The sequence below is a fragment of the Mandrillus leucophaeus genome, unplaced genomic scaffold (assembly GCF_000951045.1).
Source record: "Mandrillus leucophaeus isolate KB7577 unplaced genomic scaffold, Mleu.le_1.0 Scaffold3, whole genome shotgun sequence".
Classification (NCBI taxonomy): Eukaryota; Metazoa; Chordata; class Mammalia; order Primates; family Cercopithecidae; genus Mandrillus; species Mandrillus leucophaeus.
Genome location: NW_012103142.1, coordinates 10,427,226 through 10,452,076, shown reverse-complemented (window position 1 = coordinate 10,452,076; position 24,851 = coordinate 10,427,226). Strand labels below are relative to the sequence as shown.

General features: G+C 38.0%; 1 protein-coding gene across 1 annotated transcript in view; it reads right to left on the bottom strand.

Annotated features, from left to right (window-relative positions):
• The window catches only part of UBR2 (ubiquitin protein ligase E3 component n-recognin 2), a 135,689-nt gene that overhangs the window by 31,886 nt on the left and 78,952 nt on the right, over positions 1-24,851 (bottom strand). Inside the window, exons 16-32 of the mRNA XM_011986898.1 lie at positions 21,775-21,836; positions 20,366-20,476; positions 19,570-19,635; positions 17,744-17,866; positions 17,544-17,607; positions 16,499-16,623; positions 15,882-15,930; positions 15,306-15,460; positions 12,235-12,337; positions 9,845-9,954; positions 9,655-9,735; positions 9,157-9,335; positions 7,851-8,050; positions 5,417-5,510; positions 4,295-4,456; positions 2,187-2,290; positions 1,454-1,532 (exon numbers count right to left, since the gene is read on the bottom strand). Of these exons, the coding sequence (XP_011842288.1) occupies positions 1,454-1,532; positions 2,187-2,290; positions 4,295-4,456; positions 5,417-5,510; positions 7,851-8,050; positions 9,157-9,335; positions 9,655-9,735; positions 9,845-9,954; positions 12,235-12,337; positions 15,306-15,460; positions 15,882-15,930; positions 16,499-16,623; positions 17,544-17,607; positions 17,744-17,866; positions 19,570-19,635; positions 20,366-20,476; positions 21,775-21,836 (1,867 nt within the window). The remainder of the gene's footprint in view (positions 1-1,453; positions 1,533-2,186; positions 2,291-4,294; positions 4,457-5,416; positions 5,511-7,850; positions 8,051-9,156; positions 9,336-9,654; positions 9,736-9,844; positions 9,955-12,234; positions 12,338-15,305; positions 15,461-15,881; positions 15,931-16,498; positions 16,624-17,543; positions 17,608-17,743; positions 17,867-19,569; positions 19,636-20,365; positions 20,477-21,774; positions 21,837-24,851) is intronic.

Sequence of the window (24,851 nt, the reverse complement as noted above, 5' to 3'; positions counted from 1 at the left end):
AAAGAAAAAAAGAAAAGTTGTTAGACATTGGACAGATCTACTGCACCATTCAGGAAAAAAAAAAAGAAAAAAGAAAAAAAGAAATACATGCATAGAAAACAAATACATGAAAAAGACAAGGTAATTATTAACTATAAGACAAAACTGTACGAGAAAGGAAATATAATTCTAATATGCAACTTGTATCAGCAGAAACAGTTATTATAATGTAAAAACTGACAACTAGATTTAACCAAAAATTGTGGAATAATTTACTAGTCAACAGTGAAGATACTGTCTAATTAGAAATATGGAAGTAAATACTAGAAGTGACAAATAAAATGACAGGACTGGTGGAGTGTGGCAGACAGAAGATTGAAGTTTTTTTCCTCCTTTTTCTTTTTTTTTGAGATGGAGTCTCAGTCTGTCACCCAGGCTGGAGTGCAGTGGCGCAATCTCGGCTCATTGCAACCTCTGCCTCCCAAGTTCAAGCGACTCTCCTGCCTCAGCCTCCCAAGTAGCTGGGATTACAAGCGCGCACCACCACGCCTGGCTAATTTTTGTATTTTTAGTAGAGACAGGGTTTCACCATGTTGGCTAGACTGGTCTTGAATTCCTGACCTCAAGTGATCTGCCCGCCTTGGCCTCCCAAAGTGCTGGGATTATAGGTGTGATGTTTTTTCTATTCAAGTCTTCTAGGTCTGTATTTATTGAGTTACTTGGTACATGCCAGGCATAGCTTTCAGGTAGCTCTATGTACATTATGTCACTTTATCCTAATAAGAACTATGAATTATCCTCACTTACCAGATGAGGGAACTGAGGTACAGCGAGGTCAAGCAATTTGCTCAAAGTTGCACAGCTAAAAAGCGGTGGTGCTGGGAACTGAATCAACCAGTCTAGCTCCAGAATCTATGCTATACCTTGTAACTAACTGGCTATGGGGTAAAGTAGGGTGGAAAATATTCTGGTTTTAATCCTGGGTTGCCAAAAGCTTGGTTAGGTCATTCATAGAAATTCTGAAGTCAGACAGAAGTGCGGGATCCTTCAGGGAAGCTGAGCAGTTTGTGTTTAGAATTACTGATTAGATGTCGTCAAGGAGAGCCAGGTAAAGAAAGGGTTGTGGAGGGGGTCAGCAATGCTGACTAGGAGAGGGTGGTGAGAGTTAACCACGCCACATCATTCTTAGATTTTTTTAATGTACTGCAATAAATATAATCATGTAATGCTTAAAGTTTTTTTGTTGTTTTGAGACAGGGTCTCACTCTGTCACCCAGACTGGAGTGCAGTGGCACAATGAAGGCTCACTGCAGCCTCTACCTCCTGCCTCAGCCTCTGCTTAAACTTTAGAACTAAAGATCAGTATCCTATAACATTTTGCTCCCTCGCTTGCCAAATCATATTCCTCCTAACTGCTGATTTAATCATCATTTCAAATGGGTCAAATTTTAAAGGAGTAAAATAATATACTCACTTAGGATGAAAATCAGGCCTGAACCCTTCAGGGAGCTGTAACTCATCCATATTTTCTGAATTCTTTGTAGGCGCATTATCTATAGAAACAGGCATTTTATACCATTATTCAATACATGACAATATTCCTAAAAGTATAGCCATATAGGTCAAAGAAATTAAAAACAACAGGAAAAAAATTCCCTAATAAAAACTGGCATAACGACCATATGAAGCATGAAAACACTATTGCTCTAGTTGACCAAGGCCCTTTCTTATCTATGCTTTTCCTTACAGTACAGCCACTAAAATGAAAACAAGAGTAGCTATTCTGTTTCTATGAAAACCAATGATATAAATTCTGTTCATACTACATTCCCACAAGGTCATAAGTGCAGTGCATGGTCTATGAAACTTGGGAAGCCTTTGGTAATGCCAACAGTAAGGTGAGTTAGCCCACCAAGAACTGAAGCTAGCTCTGCAACACTCAGTTACATCTCCCCCACCTCCAGAAGCTCTTCAATAAAATGGGGGAATAAGTGAGAAGTGTTTGTTAGAAACTTCACATGAGCTTGTGTGTTTAAGGAATTAGGAGTAATGCAGTAAAGTCAAATTTAGTTTATTAAGACAATGAAAATTAGAATGAGTCAAAATTTTAAGTGGGAGGTTTCACTTTTAAACAATTTCTTCTGGAAATACATTTTCTGATGACCTCGGACTTTAGGGAAAAATGAAAACAGGTTACCGGAACTTACTAGGAGTACTTTCTTCTTTCCTAAGAAACTGTAATGCTTTTATTTGCTGAGATATTGTTCTAATCCACTGAGTCAGATTTGGTTGGTCTGAAAAATTTAACCTGCTAGAAAAGATTATAGAGAGTATTTAGTGTTTTATTATTGTTCCTTAAGATACAAAAGACTCCTTAAATGATCACAGGCATATTTTAGACACATTCCAAATATTAAAAACAAAAAAGATAAGGGAAAATTCGTTGCATTAAAAAAATTAGGATATTGGCCAATGGAAATGAATATATTATTTGTCAATATGATGGTAATAACACTGTGTATTAAAAATCTCACTCTTCAGTACTGGAATTTGCTAGAATTTCTTAAGTATCATAATCACCATCACTATTAATATCTACCAAGTGCTTATTATGTTACAAGCATTTAGTGAAGCATTTTACTGTAAATATCTTATGGTATTAGACTTAATCCTCAAAATATCCCTATATTTTGTTTCAGGTTGTAGTATTATTGCATAGGTTGTATCCCTATATTGTATTATTTGTATAGGTTGTATTACTACATTTTGTAATAGGTTTTATTATTATCCCCATTTTACAGATGAGGAAACTGAGGTTTAGAGCTATGTAACTTGACTAAGGCCGAATAAGGGACAAAGCTAGCATTCAAATTTGGCTCTGTAAGATTCCAAAGCCTGTGTATTTTTATGATTATATTCGAATATGACTAAACCATAATTGAATCTCATGGACAAAACCCAAAAAGTGGACCAATAAAGTGACAGGTGAAATCCAACAAGAACGTTTTCTTCTTATACACAGTTAATCCTCAATCTAACAATAATCAATTTCTTTATCAGTTCAAATGCAGATAAGTACCATGATATTCTTCTATAATTAAAAAGCATGAGCTTACACTCAAATCTACTAATATTTTAAGAACATTTTGTGGTAGCATAGACTAAGACACCAAAGTTTGAACTCCTAAAACTGACAAGAAAAAACTGACTTTGCTTTGAACTGAATCCAAGTAACACAGAAATGGATCATTTATACTCACATAACTTAATATTTGTGCATGCAAGGTAGGCAGCATAATTCTACATTGAGAAATGAAGTTCAGATTTGAATAGCAGACATTATCAAATTCATACTTGAAATGAGTATGTCCAATACTTATAACTAAAAGCATCCAAAAAATTATGAAGTTACAGAAATTTTCCATTTTATTTTTTTTCGTCTGCTAGACAAATTCTAAAAGAGCTAAAAATATGGAACACTTCACAAATTTGTGTGTCATCCTTGTGAAAGAGCCATGCTAATCTTCTCTTTATCGTTCCAATTTTAGCGTATGTGCTACTGAAGCAAGCACTTATCTTATTTTTGAGACTGGGTTCTGCTGTGTCACTCAGGCTGAAGTGCAACGGCATGATCAGAGCTCACTGCAGCCTTGACCCAAGCGAGCCTCCCACCTGAGTCTCCCAAGTAGCTGGGACTATAGGCATACGCCACTACATCCAGCTAACTTTTTATTTTTTGTCCAGACAGGGTCTCATTATGTTGCCAAGGATGGTCTTGAACTCCTGGGCTCAAATGATCCTCCCACCTTGGCCTCCCAGAGTGCTAGGATTATAGATGTGAGCCACAATGCCCAGCTGAGATTTTTCCATTTAAAATATAGCAACAGATTTTCACTTTTTTGCCTGGTTCTTGAAACTATGAATGGCTAGTACATTGCAAAAAGTTTTATACGATTTTCAGACTGTCCTATAAAGTCAGTTTGAGTTGTTCCATCTCCCCCTACCAGTTTACTGAGCATCTCTTGAAAAGTGCATGGAAGATATTAAAAGTAGGGTCCTTAGAAATAAACCAGATACTTGGTTTTCATAAATACACAGGAATTTTATAGCTTAGAAACTTAAATTTTCACCTGCTCCTCTCTAAAAACTAAAATGATATTCCACAGGTCTGCTAGAAGAAAATGACCAGAGTTTGGAAAGTATCTGGAAAACACTATGCAACTGCCTACGCTAAGTCTTCCTCCCTGATTTATTATTTCATTATCTTCAAAGCAAACTATGGCTTTGTTATGAGTTGTCATGAGCCAAAACTTACTTGTTAAAAATATTTCTTGGAGGAAGCAGCAGAGGAATAACAGTATTACTCAAGCATTCACAAAGGGGGCAAAGGAATTCTCCGTTTTCTACATCATAGCTTGTATGTAAGCGTAATCTCTGTTGCCTTCGCTGTTCTTTAGCTTGAACGGAATCAAAATACCTTTACAATTAGAGAACATGAGGTATCAAAACAATGGTAATTTATATAAATGACAGCCACAAGCTTCAACATTTTAAATAATTTGTTTCCACAAATAGTTCAAAAATGAAAAATCTTAAACTAAATTATTTTTAACATGATTTTTGAGTGATTTTAAAAATCCAAATGGATTAAAGGTTCTAAAACAGGAAAATAAAAAAAAAGACTGCCATGTAAAAAAGCATTTACAGAGCAGCAACAAAAATTTCTTGGTGCCACTGTTCTCTTGCCACTTCCCCAAGGCTGGTGGCTATTTGTTTGTTTGTTTTTTTGAGATGGAGTGTCGCTCTATCACCCAGGTGGGAGTGCAGTTGCACGATCTTGGTGCACGGCAACCTCCACTTCCCACATTCAAGCAATTCTCCTGTCTCAGCCTCCCAAGTAGCTGGGACTACAACGTGGTGGCTAGTTGTTAGGGGTAGTTCATAATAACTGGGTGAGCATAGTTCTAGAATAATATTGATTTGTTGGTTTTGCAGAAGCATAGAAAACACCAAGGTAGAACAAATTCAGGACATCTCATCTTATCATAGGGAGCCAGTAAAATTTTGGGAAGTAACAAAGCAAATATTAACATCTATGGAATCAAGAGTTGTCCACCCTGGACCCAAAGAAAGACAACATTACCCTTCTAGGGTTTATCCTACTGTAAAAACCCTTTTCTTCATCCACAGACTGACACAGATCCACTTCCTTCTTTGGAAGATAAAGAAGAGACTTGGATATAAAGCTAAATTAAAAAATATATCTGACATACTTTACATCTATGACAAGGCAAATAACTTTTGTTATTAGGCAAAAATATAGATTTTTTTCTTCAACATTTTTAGTTCTTTTCCTTTTTTCTAGAATAAAATTTCCTCTATGTTAAAAATTTTGAGCCCTTAAACTTCTCTTGAAAATATTAAGCACATACATTACCTTTGCCAACAATGGGCATGCATAATGTGCCCACAGCTACTAGTGTGTGTTCCACAAGACAGATCAGGGTGCATGAATAATGGGTCATATTTTTCTGCATTACAAAACAAAAACAAAAACAAAAAACAAAACAAAAAAGTGAAGCATTTAATTTTCCTATAACAAATGTGCAACTTTAAATTGTAAAATCTTTGATAAAGACTTGTAAATTTGAAATGAAATGCTAGTTTATTCCTTTTGAGATACCAATAATTTATGCAAGACCTTGGATTATTCAGAAAGCAGGACTCTTAATTTTCACCATCCACAGCAAATTAATTAAACATTCTCAAATTATAAACTGAAATTAGAACTATGAATTTAAATATATCCAATCTTTTGAACATTTCACACTTTCAGGGTACTGAGGTATTCCAATTCCTCCCATTGTACTCTGAACTCCAGGTAAAAGAGCTACTCTCTTCACCGGGCTGCCTTACGTGCGTTCAGGACAGCTGGGTTACAATGATCGCTAATAAAAAATGTTTTGGCAGTAATGGGGCGCCCCCTAGAGGACAGACTGCTTAACGACACTCATACAGCAAATAATCACATCAGAGCCGAAGTGACAACAGAAAATCTAAGCATAGACCAGATCAGATGGGGAAAAAAAAAAGTAATTCAGAGTCTTCTGTCCTGGTGTCCTGGTGCTAATTTTTATATTCAAATGGGATGAAAAATCAAGAAAAACAAGATAGATGTCTGGCTTCTTTTGGAATTTTTTGAATTCTTTATATAAATTAGTATAATCTTAGAAATTTCCTAACACTCTAGAAAGAATTATTTTTAATTTGCTTTAATAGTTTTAATTTGCTTTAACACTAGAACAGTGCAAATGTCAAAGCATTAAGAAAATCCACTTATAGCCAGCTAATGCTTTTTCTTCAAGAAGTAACAAATTAAATAAAATTAACAACTCTGTCTTTGGCCTGGAATGAAATTTATAAAGCACCAAGTTTAAATGGCTATTTCTTTTTTTTTTGGCAGAGTCTCGCTCTGTCGCCCAGGCTGGAGTGCAGTGGTGCCATCTTGGCTCACTGCAAGCTCCTCCTCCCGGGTTCAGGCCATTCTCCTGCCTCAGCCTCCTGAGTAGCTGGGACTACAGGTGCCTGCCATCATGCCCGGCTAATTTTTTTTCATATTTTTTAGTAGAGATGGGGTTTCACTGTGTTAGCCAGGATGGTCTTGACCTCCTGACCTCGTGATCTGCCTGCCTCGGCCTCCCAGAGTGCTGGGATTACAGGCGTGAGCCACGGCACCTGGCCTTTAAAAAAAAAAAAAAAAAAAAGACAGGGTCTTGCTCCGTCGCCCAGGCTGGAGGGCAGTGGTGCAATCTCAGCTCACTGCAACCTCCACCTCCTAGGTTCAAGCAATTCTCGAGCCTCAGCCTCTTGAGTAGCTGGGACTACAGGTGCGCACCACCACATTCAGCTAATATTTTTGTACTATTAGTAGAGACGGGATTTCGCCATGTTGGCCAGGCTGGTCTCGAACTCCTGACCTCAGATGATCCACCTGCCTTGGCCTCCCAAAGTGCTAGGATTACAGGCATGAGCCACCATGCCCAGCCCAAATGACCATTTTTAAAGATGAAGCAGACCAATCTTTAGTAAGTAGGATACAAAGACTTTCTTTAAAGAGAGAAGGCAACTCTAAAAGTGGCTCTCAAACCTCCTTTCACACTGCAGTGTGAAAGGCATGGGCTAAAGAAATGCTCTGGGAATTTCCAAGACACAGTTCCTACTCTCAAGAAGTTTACTGTGTATTGCTCAAGCATATGCACACAGAGCACAACCTACAAGCAGAGAAATAAATGTGTCAGTGGTGGACAAAATCATGTACAGACTGGATCTCCCTGCTTTACTTCCTCAGTTGCTGAAAGAGGGCCCTCAACTGTCCTGCACAGTAATCTGTATCTCAAGAATCTGCTTTCTGGGGAACCCGATCTGTGGTAGTATCACTATTCTAAGTCAGAATTTGGCTCAAGGATTGCCTCTTACATAGGTAACTCTCTATCACTGTTCTCAGGAGATTCCACTCAGGCTCTATCAATAAGACAAAGCAATTATTATTTCAGTGTGTCAACAAATGACCAAGGCTTTGCAAGTGTACTGAAGCATGGGAAAGACTGTGAAATGCCAAAGTATGTAATGTTACATCACAAAGAAAAGCTTTACTTTGAATCCCTGCTATTTATCAGCTATATGATTCAGGTATAACTTTCTGGAGTGGTTCCACATCTGCCAAGTGGGGAATTCCTGCCTAAGTTACCTGCCAAAGATACCATCCAAGTCTATGGAGTCATTCTTAGATTTAAAAAATCTCAATGTATCATCAACCACATTAACTGGCAGTTGTTATTAATTGGGAAGATGAGGATCTAGCTATGACTTACCTGGATCTTGAATAAATTTACTTCTGTTTTTTGATAATACAGTTGATCTCTGAACAAATGCTGCCAAGACCATTGCCCTGCTTTCCACTTTAACTTCTTGCTCCTCTTGACACAATATACATGTAACGAATTGTCTTTGTTCAGGAACCTGAGTTTGTGTGGGGCCCAGCGCTGTAAGTGTCATATCTGAAACCACAGGGCTGCAATACAAAGGTTATGAATATAATTAACGATCCCAAAAACTTTCTACATAATCATAAAATAGCAGACTACAGGTATGTATGTGTGCATATACATATATATCTATATATTTTTTAAATTTTATTTTTTTCTTTTTGAGATGGAGTCTCGCTCTGTCACCCAGGCTGGAGTGCAATGGTGCGATATCGGCTCACTGCAAGCTCCGCCTCCCGGGTTCACGCCATTCTCTTGCCTCAGCCTCCGGAGTAGCTGGGACTACAGGTGCCCGCCACCATGCCCAGCTAATTTTTTGTATTTTTTAGTAGAGACAGGGTTTCACTGTGTCAGCCAGGATGGTCTCGATCTCCTGACCTCGTGATCCGCCTGCCTCGGCCTCCCAGAGTGCTGGGATTACAGGCGTGAGCCACTGTGCCCGGCCCACTTTTATTTTTTATTTATTTATTTTTCTGAGATGGAGTCTTGCTCTGTTGCTTAGGCAGGAGTGCAGTGGCATGATCTCAGCTCACTGCAACCTCCACCTCCCAGGTTCAAGCAATTCTCCTGCCTCAGCCTACTGACTAGCTGAGATTATAGGTGCACACCACCACGCCCGGCTAATTTTTTTTTTTTTTGTATTTTTAGTAAAGACAGGGTTTCACCATGTTGGTCAGGCTGGTCTCGAACTCCTGACCTTGTGATCTGCCCGCCTCGGCCTCCCAAAGTGCTGGGATTACAGGTGTGAACCACTGTGTCTGGCCAGGCATGTATATATTTAACACATGGTTTTGATAACTTGGATTGTCAAGTCTTTGGTATGTATCAAAACCATTTCCTTTAATCCTCACAGCAATCTAATCTGCAACACAGATGTCACACACTCTAGATAACTGAGTGTAGTGTACTCATTCTTTCATGAATATCCAAGATCTTCTGCAGAAAATACCCTACTATATTACCATATCTATATTCAGAGATTTCTAAGATTAAATCTTCTAAATGGAGGTCACAAAATTTACCTATGAATTCTAATAAATTACTTTAGGTTTAAAAATATACTTACAAGGAAAAAAAGCAACACTGCCCCTAGTTGGGAACAACTGGTCAATAAATTAATTTTTTTTAATACCTATTATCAAGAACAGCAGAGGTTGAGGCATCCAGTTCTAATGTCTGCTGAAAGAGTTCTTTGTTTTCATCAATAAAATGCCGCTGCATTTCAGACATCTGAGCCATGATCTTTTCTCTGCGCAGTCTGGCAATCTCTGCTTTTCTCTTCCTCTCAGCTTTGTCTTTGTCCCTTGAACTCTGAAATTATGCTCCATTCAATTAGACCATTAGATGTTAAAACACACATTTTTTTCCAAAGCAGAAATATCTTTATTGTAAATACCAATTAAAAACTATTCTACAATCTCACTTAAACAAGAGAAAAGACTCTTAAGTTGACCTAACGTGTTTTAAAGGGAAAAAGCAGACAAAAAATTGCTACAACAAATAGAGATAAATAGTGGCATATTTGTTGGAATTTCAGTGTTGTAACTGGCAACTTACTGTAGATAAATTTAATTTGTTCATACTGAACTTGCTATAATTTTTTAGCATTATCACACTTTACTGTTTATACCTCTTCCATTATGGTTCCTTCTGTCTCTGCCACGGGACTGGTAGGTGAACTCTCCCTCATCTTTTTAACAGCATTAAAAGTCTACGAAAAAAAAAAAGTATCAGTATCCTGTATGAAATATCATCACAATGTACACGTAACAAATATTTAATATTTCTCACAAAAAGCAGAAGAATGTAGGAAATTTTACCTTCAATATCCACCGAATCATGTCTTTGTGGACTTCTAGGTAGGGAGCATTTTGTAGTGTTTCCAGCATAGCTAGTATGCTAGGAGAGTTTTTTGGCGCTTCACCAGGTTCTATGTCAGAAAAATAAAAGGCACAATAACAACAGCTAACACTTCATAGTACTTATTCCTATGCACAGGAACATAAATGCAGTTGCTTATAACACCTATTGCCCATAATTTGATTATGACTCTACCAGAGATTTTCAATACTTCTTGAGAATGTGACATATGTGCCTTTTACAAACAAGTTGCCAACAACTAGAATTCTTTAAGCATTCAAAAATGACTTTTAATAGCAAACGAATTTGCTAAAATGTATTTTAGCAAAATTATATACAAATTCAGCTAAAAATAACTGGTGTACTTGAGATTTTACAGGTCTAAAAATAAACTAGCATTAAGAGGTGCACATATGTACAAATATGTTTATTTGACCATTGCCTTTAATAAAAACTAGATTCAGAATAAAATGAATTTCTTCCCCTAGGAATTCACTGTTTATTTGAATATAAGAGTTAAGTCCATATTTTCTATTAGTCTGCAGTCAGAAATGTTCAATTATCGATTTTCTTGATTTTGGTGCTGCCATTCTGGAAAAATGTGCCTTTTTCCTAAGAGGGAAGAGATTGACCTTTGTGATCTTTAATATTCTATCACATCTAAAACTCTGTGGCATGCATTAGGGATGTGACTCTAGATAAGGGAGAGGTTTCTTTGCAAATAAATCGTGTGTCTTAATTATGTAAAATGTCTAAAGACAAATTAAGAGTAATGTTGAGGGAAAATGATGATCGTTTAATAAAAGGGAAAGAGAGAGTAAGAGAGAACCTATATTTTTTGAGACAGAGTCTCACTCTGTTGCCCAGGCTGGAGTGCAGTGGTGTGATCTCAGCCCACTGCGACCTCCACATCCTGGGTTCAAGCGATTCTCCTGCCTCAGTCTCCCGAGTAGCTGGGATTACAGGTGCCCACCACCATGCCCGGATAATTTTTGTATTTTTGGTAGAGACAGGTTTTGTCATGTTGGCCAGGTTGGTCTCAAACTCCTGACCTCAGGTGATTCACCCACCTCGGTCTCCCAAAGTGCTGGGATTACAAGCATGAGCCATCGTGCCTGGCCAAGAACCTAATATTTTACAGTGATGAGTGAATGAAATTAGGGAGTATTCTGTGTGGTTATCCTAAAATAAACACACCAGAAACAAAGAAAGCAAAAACCACAGTATTAATCCATAGAAACAATATGGTAGAGAAAAAGAATAGGTAAAAACTGGCATCCATGAATAAAGTGTTCAGTGGGGAAAGGTGGTTTCTCCTCTTTCTCTCATTTACTTGGATGAGGGCAAAAAGGAAAACTAGAGATCTAGAAGCAAACAAAATTACTCCTCCCTGTCCCCTGGTAGCGTAATTCTCACAGTTACCATTTAGGAAGAAATGGCATTGAACACATTTACAGAAATAATCCTTTTTAATCAAAGCATTTATAAACTCCTATCATAGCACCATAAATTCATTTAAAAACACCTCAGCAAATAGCTGACTACAGGTCTGTGGCAGGGAAAGTACAAGATGAGCTTGGGCATCTTTTGGGCCAGAAAGTGAGGTGGTACTTTCTGGCCCAAATGGGGCTGGGTGAAAAGGACACAGAAACCGACTAAATAAACTCCCACTGATCAAAGTGGGCATAATTTGAGCATCAAAAGGAATAATCATTATAAGTGACTATAAAACACTGAATAAGTAAAATGAATAATATTTTAAAAAACTCTAAACAAAAAACATTCAAAGTTGCCACAATTGCAGGTAACTATCAGGCCAATGGCTGATTATGAAAATTAGTAAATGAAAAGCTTTTCTTTGAGACGTGAAATATTATGTCTACAACAAAAGGTTCAAGAAAGTACGTAAATATAAAAGCAAATATAGCAAACTACTAAATCTAGGTAGTAGGTATATGAATGTTTACTGGACAATTCTTTCCACTTGTCTGTATGTTTGAAATTTTTAAAATAAAAAGCTAGAAAAACTCCCTGGCCTTCTTTCAAAAAGTCACATTTCTTTATATGAAATGACAATCTAATCCCCTAAAATTTTTATTTGTTTTCAATACTGTAGAATCTTATGTCAACCACAGCTGACTGTAACTTTGAACTTAGCCCTAGATATTTTTATAAAAATATAACAGGGTTTAATATAGTACCTTTACTACACAGATGAGTACATATAGCCTCAAACATTTAGATTAAATATTACCCTTTTAGAATCCATATGACCAAATAAGAGAGGCTGTTAAGTGATTTCTTAAAATCATTTATATCGAGTTAGTTTAGTAAAAAGATATATACATACTTGATATCTTCTGAGTGAAGGTAAATGTTACTACATGCTCTTCTGTGACATTCTCTAAATGTTGTTTTTCTTCTTGTAGTGCCATTCCAATTAAATGTAACACCTTGAATAAATGTTTTGTAACTTTTAGTAACAATTAAAAAAACCAAGCACATATTTTAATAAGAAATAGCAAAAAAGAATTATTGAAAAAGATAAATCAAACTATTAAGTACTAAATGCAATTAAAAACAATTTGAAGTACTAATTTTTTTTTTTTTTTTTTTTTTGAGATGGAGTTTTGCTCTGTCAACCCAGGCTCACTGCAACCTCTGCCTCCTGGGTTCAAGCGATTCTCCTGCCTCAGCCTCCCCAGTAGCTGGGATTACAAGCGTGTGCCACCATGCCCAGCTAATTTTTGTACTTTTAGTACAGATGGGGTTTCACCATGTTGGCCAGGCTGGTCTCGAACTCCTGACCTCAAGTGATCCACCCATCGTGGCCTCCCAAAGTGCTGGGATTAAAGGTGTGAGCCACCATGCCTGGCCTTGAAGTACTAATTTTTATTAAATGAAAAGACTGAGGTTCATTTTCTATTAAACAATAATTGGCAAGAAAAACAAAATTTTCTACTTCAATGAGGAAGAAATTTCAATCACAAATTCTTAGGGTAAGCTAAAATTACCACCACCTGTGACCAGCAATTCACATAATATGTAAGTTTTATTCTATACCTATACTACAGACTTTAAAAAACCTTCCAAGAATCAGTGGTCAAGTAAGTACAAAGCTAAAAGTATCCCCTATGTAATTATTTAGTCTATGACACTACATAGTTTAATTTCTCTAAGGACTAAATCTTCATCATCTGAGAAAGACAAACTTTTTATCTCTAATGCCTTATCATTTATAAACTTTAGAGTCCTTCAATGTATCTCACAAAATATTCTCCATCAGACTTCTAAGAGAGTGTATTAACCTATTTGTTTTTTTACTGCTATTACCCCATGCCCAAGTTTTTCTGTGTTTTTTGAGACAGAGTCTCCCTTGTTGCCCAGGATGGAGTACAGTGGCACAATATCGGCTCACTGCAACCTCCGCCTCCCAGTTTCAAGCGATTCTCCTGAGCCCTCCTGAGTAGCTGGGATTACAAGCATGTGCCATGATGATTGGCTAATTTTTGTAGTTTTAGTAGAGACGAGGTTTCACCATGTTGTACAGGCTGGTCTTGAACTCCCAACCCCAAGTGATCCGCCTGCCTCGGCCTCCCAAAGTGTTAGGATTATAGGGGTGAGCCACTGCGCCGGGCCCACACCCCAGTTTTTAAAGGAGATATGTGTGTGATGTCTCTGTATCTTTCCCTCCACAAGGGAAGACTGTGGTTGTCAGAGACTTGGCAGAACTAGGTGACATAAAGCAAATGTACACGTAAGGTAAATATTGTTCACACCTCTCTTCTCCATTATTTCCCACAAATCTTTTGTTCATGTAATGCTGACAGTATACGACAGCTAGTACAGCTGTACTAGTAATGAGCTAGTATACCACAGCTCCATGCTTTTACACTTTAAATAGGCTTATAAATAGGAGGGCATTACAAGAATACACACATCTTAGCCAGTGAGACAAAAAGAAAGAATGATAGCTACTAAGCCTTCTGAGGAAGGCTCCAAAATTTGAATCCGAATCCTGGTTTTACTGCTTTCAAGCTATTAATATAAACCCTCAGGGAATGCCTCTGAGCCCATGTCATCATCTTTAACACTGGAAAAAATGTTTCCCTCTAGAGTTCTGAGGATTACAAATGCTGTATGCAGAGTGCTTAGCATGGCCGGGCATGGTGGCTCATGTCTGTAACCCTAGCACTTTGGGAGGCCGAGGTGAGTGGATCACCTGATGTTGGGAGTTCGAGACTAGCTTGGCCAACATGGTGAAACCCTGTCTCTACTAAAAATACAAAAAATTAGCTGGGTGTGGTGACAGGCACCTGTAATCCCAACTACTCGGGAGGCTGAGGCAGAATTGCTTGAACCCCGGAGGCAGAGGTTGCAGTGAGCCAAGATCACGCCATTGTACTCCAGCCTGGGTGACAAGGGCAAAACTGTCTCAAAAAAAAAAAAAAAAAAAAAGTGCTTAGCATGGAATAAGGCATAAAGTAGACATTCTATTTAATGAATAATTGTTATATCACTTAGTAGAGTTATATGGGAAGTAAATGGAACCTCACTGAAACTTGGCTTCCTCATCTGACAATGAGAAGAAAGTTATATCTATTCATGGGGTGTTGTGTGAATTCAATGAGATAATGTAAGAATGGCTTACATTAAAACTATAAAGTAAAATACAAACAAGGGGCCGGGCATGGTGGCTCACGCATGTAATCCCAATACTTGGGGAGGTCGAGGGGGGAGGATTGCTTGAGTCTAGGAGTTCAAGACCAGCCTGGGGAACATGGCAAAACTCTGTCTCTACCAAAAACACAAAAATTAGCTAGGTGTTGTGATGCATGCCTGTAATCCCAGCTACTTGGGATACTGAGGTGGAGGGATCGCTTGAACCCAGGAGGCAGAGGTTGCAGTGAGCCAAGATCGCATCACTGCACTCCAGCTTCCTGGGTGACAGAGCCAGATCCTGTCTCAAAAACACAAAAACAAAAATAACACAAAAAAGGTTCCAGACTTGCCACATAACTAGCTAAAGGACCATAAGTCTATGAGTGCCAGTTTCTTCAACTACAAAATAAGGATATGGATGATTCAAAAAAAAATTTTTGTTTTGGAAAATAATTAGATTAGAAACATATATAAAAGATAACACAATACATCAATATCAGAGCACTACATATATAAAGACCAGGACCAATCAAGGAGAGAATGACTGCCCAGTGGGACTGAGGTAATAACAACCATGTGGTATAAAAAATCTGTCTGGCACTTGTTTTCACTGTCAGACACAAAAGCAGTAACAATATATTCAAGTTAGGAAAACACAATATGTTTCGGCCTCATTTTCCTCTGTATAGATACAGACAAGAATATTTTGCTTGTCCTATAAAATACTAAAATATAAATAATAAATGTCTTCAAACCTACCCTTTGCAGCATGGACTCTGACCAGGCATATCCATTATGTTCCACAGCCCATTGCAGAATTGTTCCCATGATGCACAGCATAACATCTGACTGCAAAATGTTAACCAGGCTTGCAAACAGAGGGCAGAATGGAGGCAACACTGGAGGTGGGAGTGCTGAAAATACAGTTGTTATTACTATCGGTTTCTTTTACAGAACATGCTTTAGAAACTATCCCTTTGTTACTTTTGATAGTTTTAACTAAAAAATATTCATTAACGCACACCTTAAAGCTATTATTTTACGTTCTCAAGGTCAAATCTGTAAAATGAGCCACATAAGTAGCAGCAGTACAAAAGAAAGTCTGTCTTTTCCCCTAGGAAGGTTTTAAGATCTGAGATAAAATCAAACCAGAGGAGACTTAGTACAAACTATTTCTATGTTAGCATATTTATTATTCCTTTGAATAGGAGGTTGTTCACTAGGAAAGCTTACATTTAAATATTCATTCCACCAAGGACAATCATCGTAGTTAATAGAAAACAATGTTTAACATGTAAAAAAGGGGCATGACATTTTTGGAAAGATTAAAAATACCTGTATCTTCTCTATTTTGTCTTTTCATTTTCCGTTGAGCTTCTTCTGCCTAATAAAAGATAAAGTTATTTGGGCAGGGAATTAGTAATATAAAACATATCCAAAACTAGTGACATAAGTCCATCTTTGTTGTATTATTTTCTTTTCTTTTTTCCCTTTGAGAGTCTCGCTGTGTCACCCAGGCTGCAGTGCAGTGGCATGATCTTGGCTCACTGCAATCTCCGACTCCCAGGTTCAAGAGATTCTCCTGCCTCAGCCTCCCAAGTAACTGGGACTACAGGTGCCCACCACCACACCCGGCTAATTTTTATATTTTTAGTAGAGACGGGGTTTCACTGTGTTAGCCAGGATGGTCCCTATCTCCTGACCTCGTGATCCACCCACCTTGGCCTCCCAAAGTGCTGGGATTACAGGCGTGAGCCACCGCGCCTGACTATTCTGTTTTCTATTCCTATGCTCTTTTTCTAATTATTTATAATAAGACTGACCGGAATTATACACATCCCATGATAGTAGATTTTACAATTATGAGAAAGGTATATAGAAGTAAATCTATAGCTTCTAGACTGAGAGGGAAAAGTTTCTACAGTTTTCTTTTTAGAAATGTAGGTACTTACATCTTCAGGTAAAGACTTTACCAATTCACTATGAGCCATAGGCTTGATACTCAACTGATGGATAATCTCTCGCTTGATTTCATCTGTAGCATTTACCTGTCCAACTCCAGGACTAAATCTCTCTCCTGTCAAAAATGAAAAAGTATATATACATACATTTAACATAATCACAATACTTTTGTGATATATACTTACAATTCATGCAGTATCTTATATTTCTCTAAGTCTGTCTGAGCAATGGGAAAGTAAGGACTGTTCTGGCAATAAGCCAGGGAGAGAGCAGCTCCTGACCATGCTTCTGTGTCTCAGACCCAACACGTGAGGGCAGGCTTTAGGCAGTGGAGAGAGCTCTTGTTGCCGAAGAATGGGATCAGAAATGTGAGAAGGGATTAAATGTGGTCAAGGAAACGGCATTTACCCCATTCTCCTTGTGGGAGCAAGGAGGGAGAGCCTTCCTTTCCCCTTCTATCTAGTAGCAAATAAAATATCAACTTTGGAGACCTTCTTCATTGGTATAATTTCCTGACAGTAGCCAGGATTCTCTGCTCTGTGGACTACGGCGGGTCTAAAACAGTAGTAAAGGACTGAAAATATAGGTAATAAGGAAAGAAATCCACATCTATTAGCCATAGGTCTCCTTTAGCTTGGAATTATTGTATCTGAAGTCAAGAAGATACTTTTGTACTACAAACCCATGGAGAGAAACATAGTTAAGATATAAATCAAGAGTAAATAGATCTTAAATATCCTATTCCTTGCTTGCTAAATTCTCCTGTCCCCCAATCCCCCTGCCACCACCCTGCAACATACAGTCTTCCAGTTTATTCTGCTTCGGTAGTTGTATTTTCTCCTTCTTCCAAAGCACCAAAGTGCTGTAACTCTCAATATTACAGTAACCAGAGGGGAGAAAAAGAGAAATATTCCAATTCTCTTACCCTAAGACTGAGTATCCTCTCAAAACAAGGGAAACACAGGCCAGAAATTCCAAACTATTGGCTACTATAAACGTCAATGTAATTTATTAAATGCCTCAATTTAAACTTACCAACAAGCATTATAATGAGGTATAGCATTTCTTCTATTAGAGTATTGTTCTGCTGAACAACATCCTATAACGAGTGAGGGAAGATAAAGTTCAGAGATAAGAATAGGCATATTGTATAATCTCAAAGGATTAACATATCCAAAAAGGAGGAAAGATGCTTCTTTAGCAATGTGTTGTGGTTTCATAAAACATGTTCTTACCTTATGGGTAATCTCAGAACTAAATCTTTTCCCATAGTCTGGAGTACTGAAAATCTGATAAAGTTCAAAGCGGCTGAGCATGATCATCAGGAAATGATTTGGATCCATCATGGAGACACCTGTCTTTTTTTTTTTTTTTAACGTTTGAGATAAAGGAAAAGAGGAAGGTCAAAGGGGCCACTATTGAAACAATTAGAGATAGTTTGGCTTGCACAAGAGAAAGCAGTTTACCAATTCTAAAAGGTTTACCAATCCCAATAAAAGATGAAAACTCATTTAACCTCAATCCCTACTTGTGGTAGCAGACAAGTGTGGAAAGGAATCTAAATTGGTAAAACAAAATACAAGCACACAAGCCCCAAACCTAAGTCCATCCAGCACAGTAATACGGACTATGAGTTCTCTTTCCTTCTAATGCTTTGAAATAATTGTATTCCTATGAATTCAGTGCCAAAATTTTATTTTGGCATTCACTGATCACTGTTTGAACTCGGAAATGTGGCAGATTAATGAACCTTCTAGTATTTTAAAAATATCGATCATATTAAATTATTATCAAGATCTCCTAACCTATTTTTTTCTGGTAAGCATTATACTAACTGAAGTGACAGCTTTTAAATATTAGTTTCAATTCTCTTTTAATTCCATTTGTATAAATTATAAATCAACCTAGATTTTGTTCTGAACTAATACTTTTTTGAAATACACATTTTTTCTACTTTATTTATGAAGTCTCACTCTGTCGCCCAGGTTGGAGTCCAGCAGAGTGATCTCAGCTCATTGCAACCTCCGCCTCCCAGGTTTAAGTGATTCTCCTGCCTCGGCCTCCTAAGTAGCTGGGAGTACAGGCGCATGACACCGCGCCAGGCTAATTTTTGTAATTTTAGTAGAGACAGGGTTTTGCCATGTTGGCCAGGCTGGACTCAAACTCCTGACCTCAGGTGATCCACCCGCCTCAGCCTCCCAAAAGGCTGGGATTACAGGTGTGAGCCTCCACGCCCGGCCAGCTTTATTTTTCTATAGTGACTAAATCCATTCAGCAGTAACAGAGAACAACTACTATGTGACAGGCACTATGCAAGGCCAAAGGGACAAAAAAAGAAACAAGACATAACTGCCATGGTTTGGTGGGGTGGGGGTAGGATGCTGAAGAGTAAACAGTAATCACAATCCAGGTTGTGAGTGCTATGGCAGGGTTAAATACCATGCTAGGGTCCTCACGAAAGGGACATGTAGCCAAGTTTTAGTGTGTCAGGGAAGGCTTCCTGGAGCAAGTAATGCTAAAGTAAACACAAAGACAAGCAGGAAAATAAGTTAGCTAGGTAAATGGAAAAGGAAGGGGTGGGTAACTTAGGGAGGAAAAGAAATATGCAGAGTTTAAGATGTACGAGAATATGGCAAATTCAGGGAACTTCAATATACTTTAAGTATCGCAGTCCTGGAAAATTAGTTTAAGGGGTTTAAACTAAGAGGTTTAACATTAGTTAAAGAACCAGAGGACAAGGAAGAAAGGATGGCTTTCAGGTAAATGACTTTAGCAACTAGGTAGACTGCGGAACAATTCACCAAGGTAGGGAACTGAAGACAGGAAGAAGGTATGGAGGAAATATGAGGAGTTATTTTGAACACATTTAATCTGAAGTGTGTCTAGGAAATACAGATGGAAATGATCTAAACACTGTTAGCCATGTGAGTTTGGAGGTTAGGAGACAGGGCTAGACTGGAGTTATAGATTTGGGAGTGATCACAAGTGACTCAATTCTATGGAAATAACAAGAAGCAAAGATTCCCCACAACCTTTAAGTTCAATGCTTTTAATTCATTACCTGAAGCATTACTATATCCTTGTCAAACATCTCACGTCTGCATTTCACATTATGGTAGTAATAAATCTAAAAAAATAAGTAATTATATTGAGTAAATAGTTTTTATTGGTTCAGGCTCTCTCTCTCTCCCAATCCTTTCCCAAAAGCATAAGTTTGTACAAGAATGTGTGCATGTGTGTGATGTGGTTTTTCTAACAACTACCTTAGTATAGATTAATTAGTTACAGATTTTCACATTACAGTGGTCATGATATGGTTCACATTTTGCAGCTAACTTGCTGGGTCTCCGAATAAAGTAAAAGGTTGTGGTCTCAGGAAGGTTAGGAGCTACCAAAAACAGGAGGAAAAAAAATCTGTTTACAGCTATACCACCCTAAATGCGCCAGATCTTGTCTGATCTTGAAAAAAAAAAAAAAAAAAAAAAAAAATTCATTCCAAGCCTATGTAAGGTCTATAAAAAGTAAAACCTCAACTTTACAGCTATATTAAAAGGACTTTATCTTTTAATTCAATTTAATTTAAATAGATAAAATCTGGATTTTTGTTTTTTAATATCCAACTTTGTTCTAAAAAATTATTTCAAGTAAAAATTATGACCACTGTTGTTCATTTCTACTTTTTATATTATTTCTTGACAAACTATGAATAAAAGTTTTAAGAAACTTTTGTTTTATCATTAAATCTTTTCAAACAATTTTAATATAGATCCTCAGCTTTCACTAAGTCTACTGAAAATTACAACCTTCATAGAAGCCAAGAATGGAATGAAAACTCTTCATAGAATTAGAACACTGACCTGGTTTACTAGAGAGAACCCATTTCTTCTCCACATTCCAGCATGTACTTGGGCACATAAAACGAGACATCTAAGAGGGTGTTCTATCAACATGGGTGGGCTAAGCTCACTCTATATATACAAAGAATAAACAGAAAACAAAAAAACCACACACATAAAATCAGTTCTAGAAAGAAGTTTGGTCGATAGGGATAAACACTTTTATAAAACACAATATAAATTATTATTATTATTATTATCATTTTGAGACAGAGTCTTACTGTCACCCAAGGGGTAGTGCAGTGGTGCGATCTCCGTCTCCCAGGTTTAAGAGATTCTCCTGCCTTAGGCTCCCGAGTAGCTGGGATTACAGGCATGAGCCAACATGCCTGGCCAATTTTTGTATTTTTAGTCAAGATGGGGACTTGCCATGTTGGCTGGGTCGGTCTTGAACTCCTGACCTCAGGTGATCCACCCACCTCAGCCTCCCAAAGTGCTGCGATTACAGGTGTGGACCACTATGCCCGGCCTTATTTATTTTAATTAAGACATGTTTGTGTGATGGTTAGTTTTATGTATCAATGTAGCAAGGCTATGGTATCCCACTTACGGTCAACACCAATCTAATGTTGCTATGAAGGTATTTTTTACACATGATTAACATTTAAATCATAGACTGGCTGGGCATGGTGGCTCATGCCTGTAATCCCAGCACTTCGGGAGGCTGAGGCAGGTGGATCACCTGAGATCAGGAGTTCGAGACCAGCCCAGGCAACATGGTGAAACCCTGTCTCTACTAAAAATACAAAAATTAGCTGGGAGTGGTGGCAGGTGCCTGTATTCCCAGCTTCTCGGGAGGCTGAGGCAGAAGAATCCCTTGAACCAAGGAGGCAGAGGTTGCAGTGAGCCGAGATCACGCCACTGCATTCTAGCCCGGGTGACAGAGTGAGACTCTGTCTAAAAAAAAACAAAAACAAAAAACCCCCAAAAAACAAATCATAGACTCTGAGTAAAGCAGATTACCCTCCAAACATGGGTGGGCTTCATCAATTCAGTTGAAGGCCTTGAGAAAAGACTGATATCCACCACGGAAGAAGGAATTCTGCCTTTATAACAGCCACTGTACTCAAGAATGCAACATCAACTCTTCCCTGGGTCTCTCCAGTCTGCCAGTCTGCTAGGCTCCCTTGCAGATTTCAGACTTGCCAGATTTCAGCCCCCATAATTTCATGAGCCAGTTCCTTACAACAAATCTCTCTCTGTGTGTGTGTGTGTATGTATGTATGTATATGCGCGCGCGCACACACACATAAATATCTTACTGGTTCTGTTCGTCTGGAGAACCCAAACTAAAAATGTGTTTCAAAGTGATTTCAAATACAAGGAACATAATAAATAGGTATTCACTTTTAAATGTTAGCACCACTTACTAGAGGTAGGAGCTCTGGAAATTTATATGCCACTTCACTTTTGCTTAATAATACATGTAAACCTGCATGAAAGAAACAAAAAACAGTATTTCTATCAGTAAAAATCATTTAGGAAAAATACCCTAAATATTCACTCAACTTTACATCTGACTTCTTTTCTCTTTACGAACCTATCAAATTACCAATTAAGATATAAAATGAACATATTCATAAGAGGCTTATTATTATTATTGCTTTTTTGAGATGGAGTCTCGCTCTGTCGCCCAGCTGGAGTGCAGTGGCACGATCTCGGCTCATTGCAAGCTCCGCCTCTCGGATTCACACCATTCTCCTGCCTCAGCCTCCCGAGGAGCTGGGACCACAGGCGCCCGCCACCACGCCTGGCTAATAGAGGCTTTTTAATGCTTCTCATGAATCTGTTATCAAAGGCACACTTAGAACTAGTCTTAGTTGTATGTACTAATACACACTGATGACATTTTAAAAGCTATTAAAACAATTTATACATATGTTACGCCAGCTTTAAGAGTTGTATTTCACTGGGCCATGGAGTTTGTTCCCATTTAAAGTACAGCAGTGAGAGATCCTTCTGGCCACTGAATGGAGAAACTGGCCCTGGAATCACGGTCCTCACTGATACTGACCTTTGAATTAAGTTCCCCAGAACTTCCGATTTAGGAGCAAAGCCTCCTTAGTTTCTAACCTCAAGGGATCCTGGCTGACTGCAACCTCCGCCTCCCAGGTTCAAGTGATTCTCCTGCCTTGGCCTCCCAAGCAGAGCAGCTGGGAGGGACTACAGGCACACTCCACCATGCCCAGTTAATTTTCTTAGTTTTAGTAGAGACGAGGTTTTGCCATGTTGGCCAGGCTGGTCTCGAACTCCTGATCTCAGGTGATCTGCTGGCCTCGGCCTCCCAAAGTGCTGGGATTACAGGGATGAGCCACCACGCCTGGCCTTCAGTTCGTTCTGAATGTGTTCTGTTTATGCTATTGCTTAAACAGAGGACACCCGTTAAAGTCTTATCAATATATACTGGCCACTTACTCAAGCCTGGTTTAAGGCTTTCTTCATCTAGGAAGACTTGTACTACTAATGCCATTCTAATAGCTTATTCTCAACATTTACTGCTCAAACTCCATTAGCACTTGCTTCAAACTGTCCAAGAACTGTTTTGTGTAGGTTTACTTAGATTTCCAACTAGATTATAAGCAGTTAGGCTAAGGTTTATCAAATATAAGAAAATGAATACTCAAAAATATTCACACAACAGCTTTGAGGGAGGTAAAAACGTAGGCAGAAATTAGCACATTTTTAGAGTATCGACTTTTTTCACTGTAGGTAACTATCAGCATTAGCTTCCTCCCATAAAATTAGGTTTTTTTTTTTTTTTTTTTTGAGACAGAGTCTCACTCAGATTTTTAAAGGCAGAAGAGATCAGTGGCTCAGTTGGAGACAGGACTCACCACACAATTTCTTTTTTTTTTTTTTTTTTTTTTTGAGACAGAGTCTCACTCAGATTTTTAAAGGCAGAAGAGATCAGTGGCTCAGTTGGAGACAGGACTCACTACTCACTTTCTTGCTTTTTTTTTTTTTTTTAATCGCATGCGCAGGGCATGCCGCACTGCGCCTGTGTGCTACTTCCCCATGCATGCCTCACTTTCTTGCCTTCTATCCAGTACTTTTCCACAACACCATGCCATTAATTGCTTGTGTTGAGGATCGACAGTTCAGTTGCTCAAAACACTTATAACAAAACTGGGCCTGAATAAGTTATAGAAATAAGACAGATTTCTTCTTACGATCATGATTTCATTCTAGGTAATGGTCTATTGTACCATTTTAATATTCATATGTCTAGGAATAACAACTTTATAAGCCTCACAGTAAGTAGTTATCTTAAATTACCATGACTTCAATAATACACCCACGGCAAGGGTCTATCAGTGGGATAATGTGATAAGTCTCAGAACAATGAAAAAAAATGCCTTCAGAATGAAAGAGGAATCATTACTACTGATCCCATGTACATTAAAAGGATAATGAAGGAATATGAACAACTCTAGGCCCACAAATCTGATAACTTAGATGAAATGGATCAATTCCTTGAAAGACACAAACTACCAAAACTCACACAAGGAGAAACAGATAACCTAAACAGGCCCATATTTATTAAAGAAATTGACTCAATAATTAGTAACCTTCCAAAAACTAAAGCATCAGATGAGATGACTTCACTGGTGAATTCTGTCAAACATTTAAGGAAGAAATGAAACAAATTCTCTATAATCTCCTCCAGAAAAAAAAAAACAAAAAACACACCCTCACATCACATTAAGCTACTGAGCCACAAACTTAACATAAACTACATATTTTACAATGAGTAAAAATACCTTCAAAATTTCTTTCTGTTCTCTGAGTTAAAATGGAACTAAAGAAAACAACAGTGTGTGAGCAAGAAAAGAATACCTAGAATCAAGAAATATGAAAGCTGAACTGAAATGAGTCTGTAGAGATGGATAAGTACATATTTAAAGACTTTGGCCATGTAAGATGGCAGCTTCAGACATTCCAGCAATTAATTACAAGTGCCTTATAAATCAACTACTTGAAAATAAAAGAATTATCACCCCATTATGGCCTTGTTCTTGACCTGTTGCATAAAAGGCTATCAATAAATATATGAAACAGCTCAGAGGGAGAGAAACAAAGAAAAGAAAACGTAGGGTGGCTTCAAGTGATTAGCAGTTGCTTAAATGACAGATAAATTTGAATGTTAATAACACAGACCTTGAAGCTGGATTCAGTGAAATGATAAAACATGTAGTATCTGTAGTTAAGTCTAAAGAAGCACTACGGTATAACAGCTATAAACATGGCCTCTGGTGCCAAACTTCCTCATAATGCCAACTGATTCTTTCTTGTTGTGTGACTTACTAAGCAAGTCACTCTCTATGCCTCTGTCTTCCCATCTGTGAAGCAAGCTTAACAATAATACCTACTTCACAGGACAATGTGATGATTGGATAAGTTAATGATGTGGAAATCACAGAATAACGTCTGGCACAAAGTATTCACA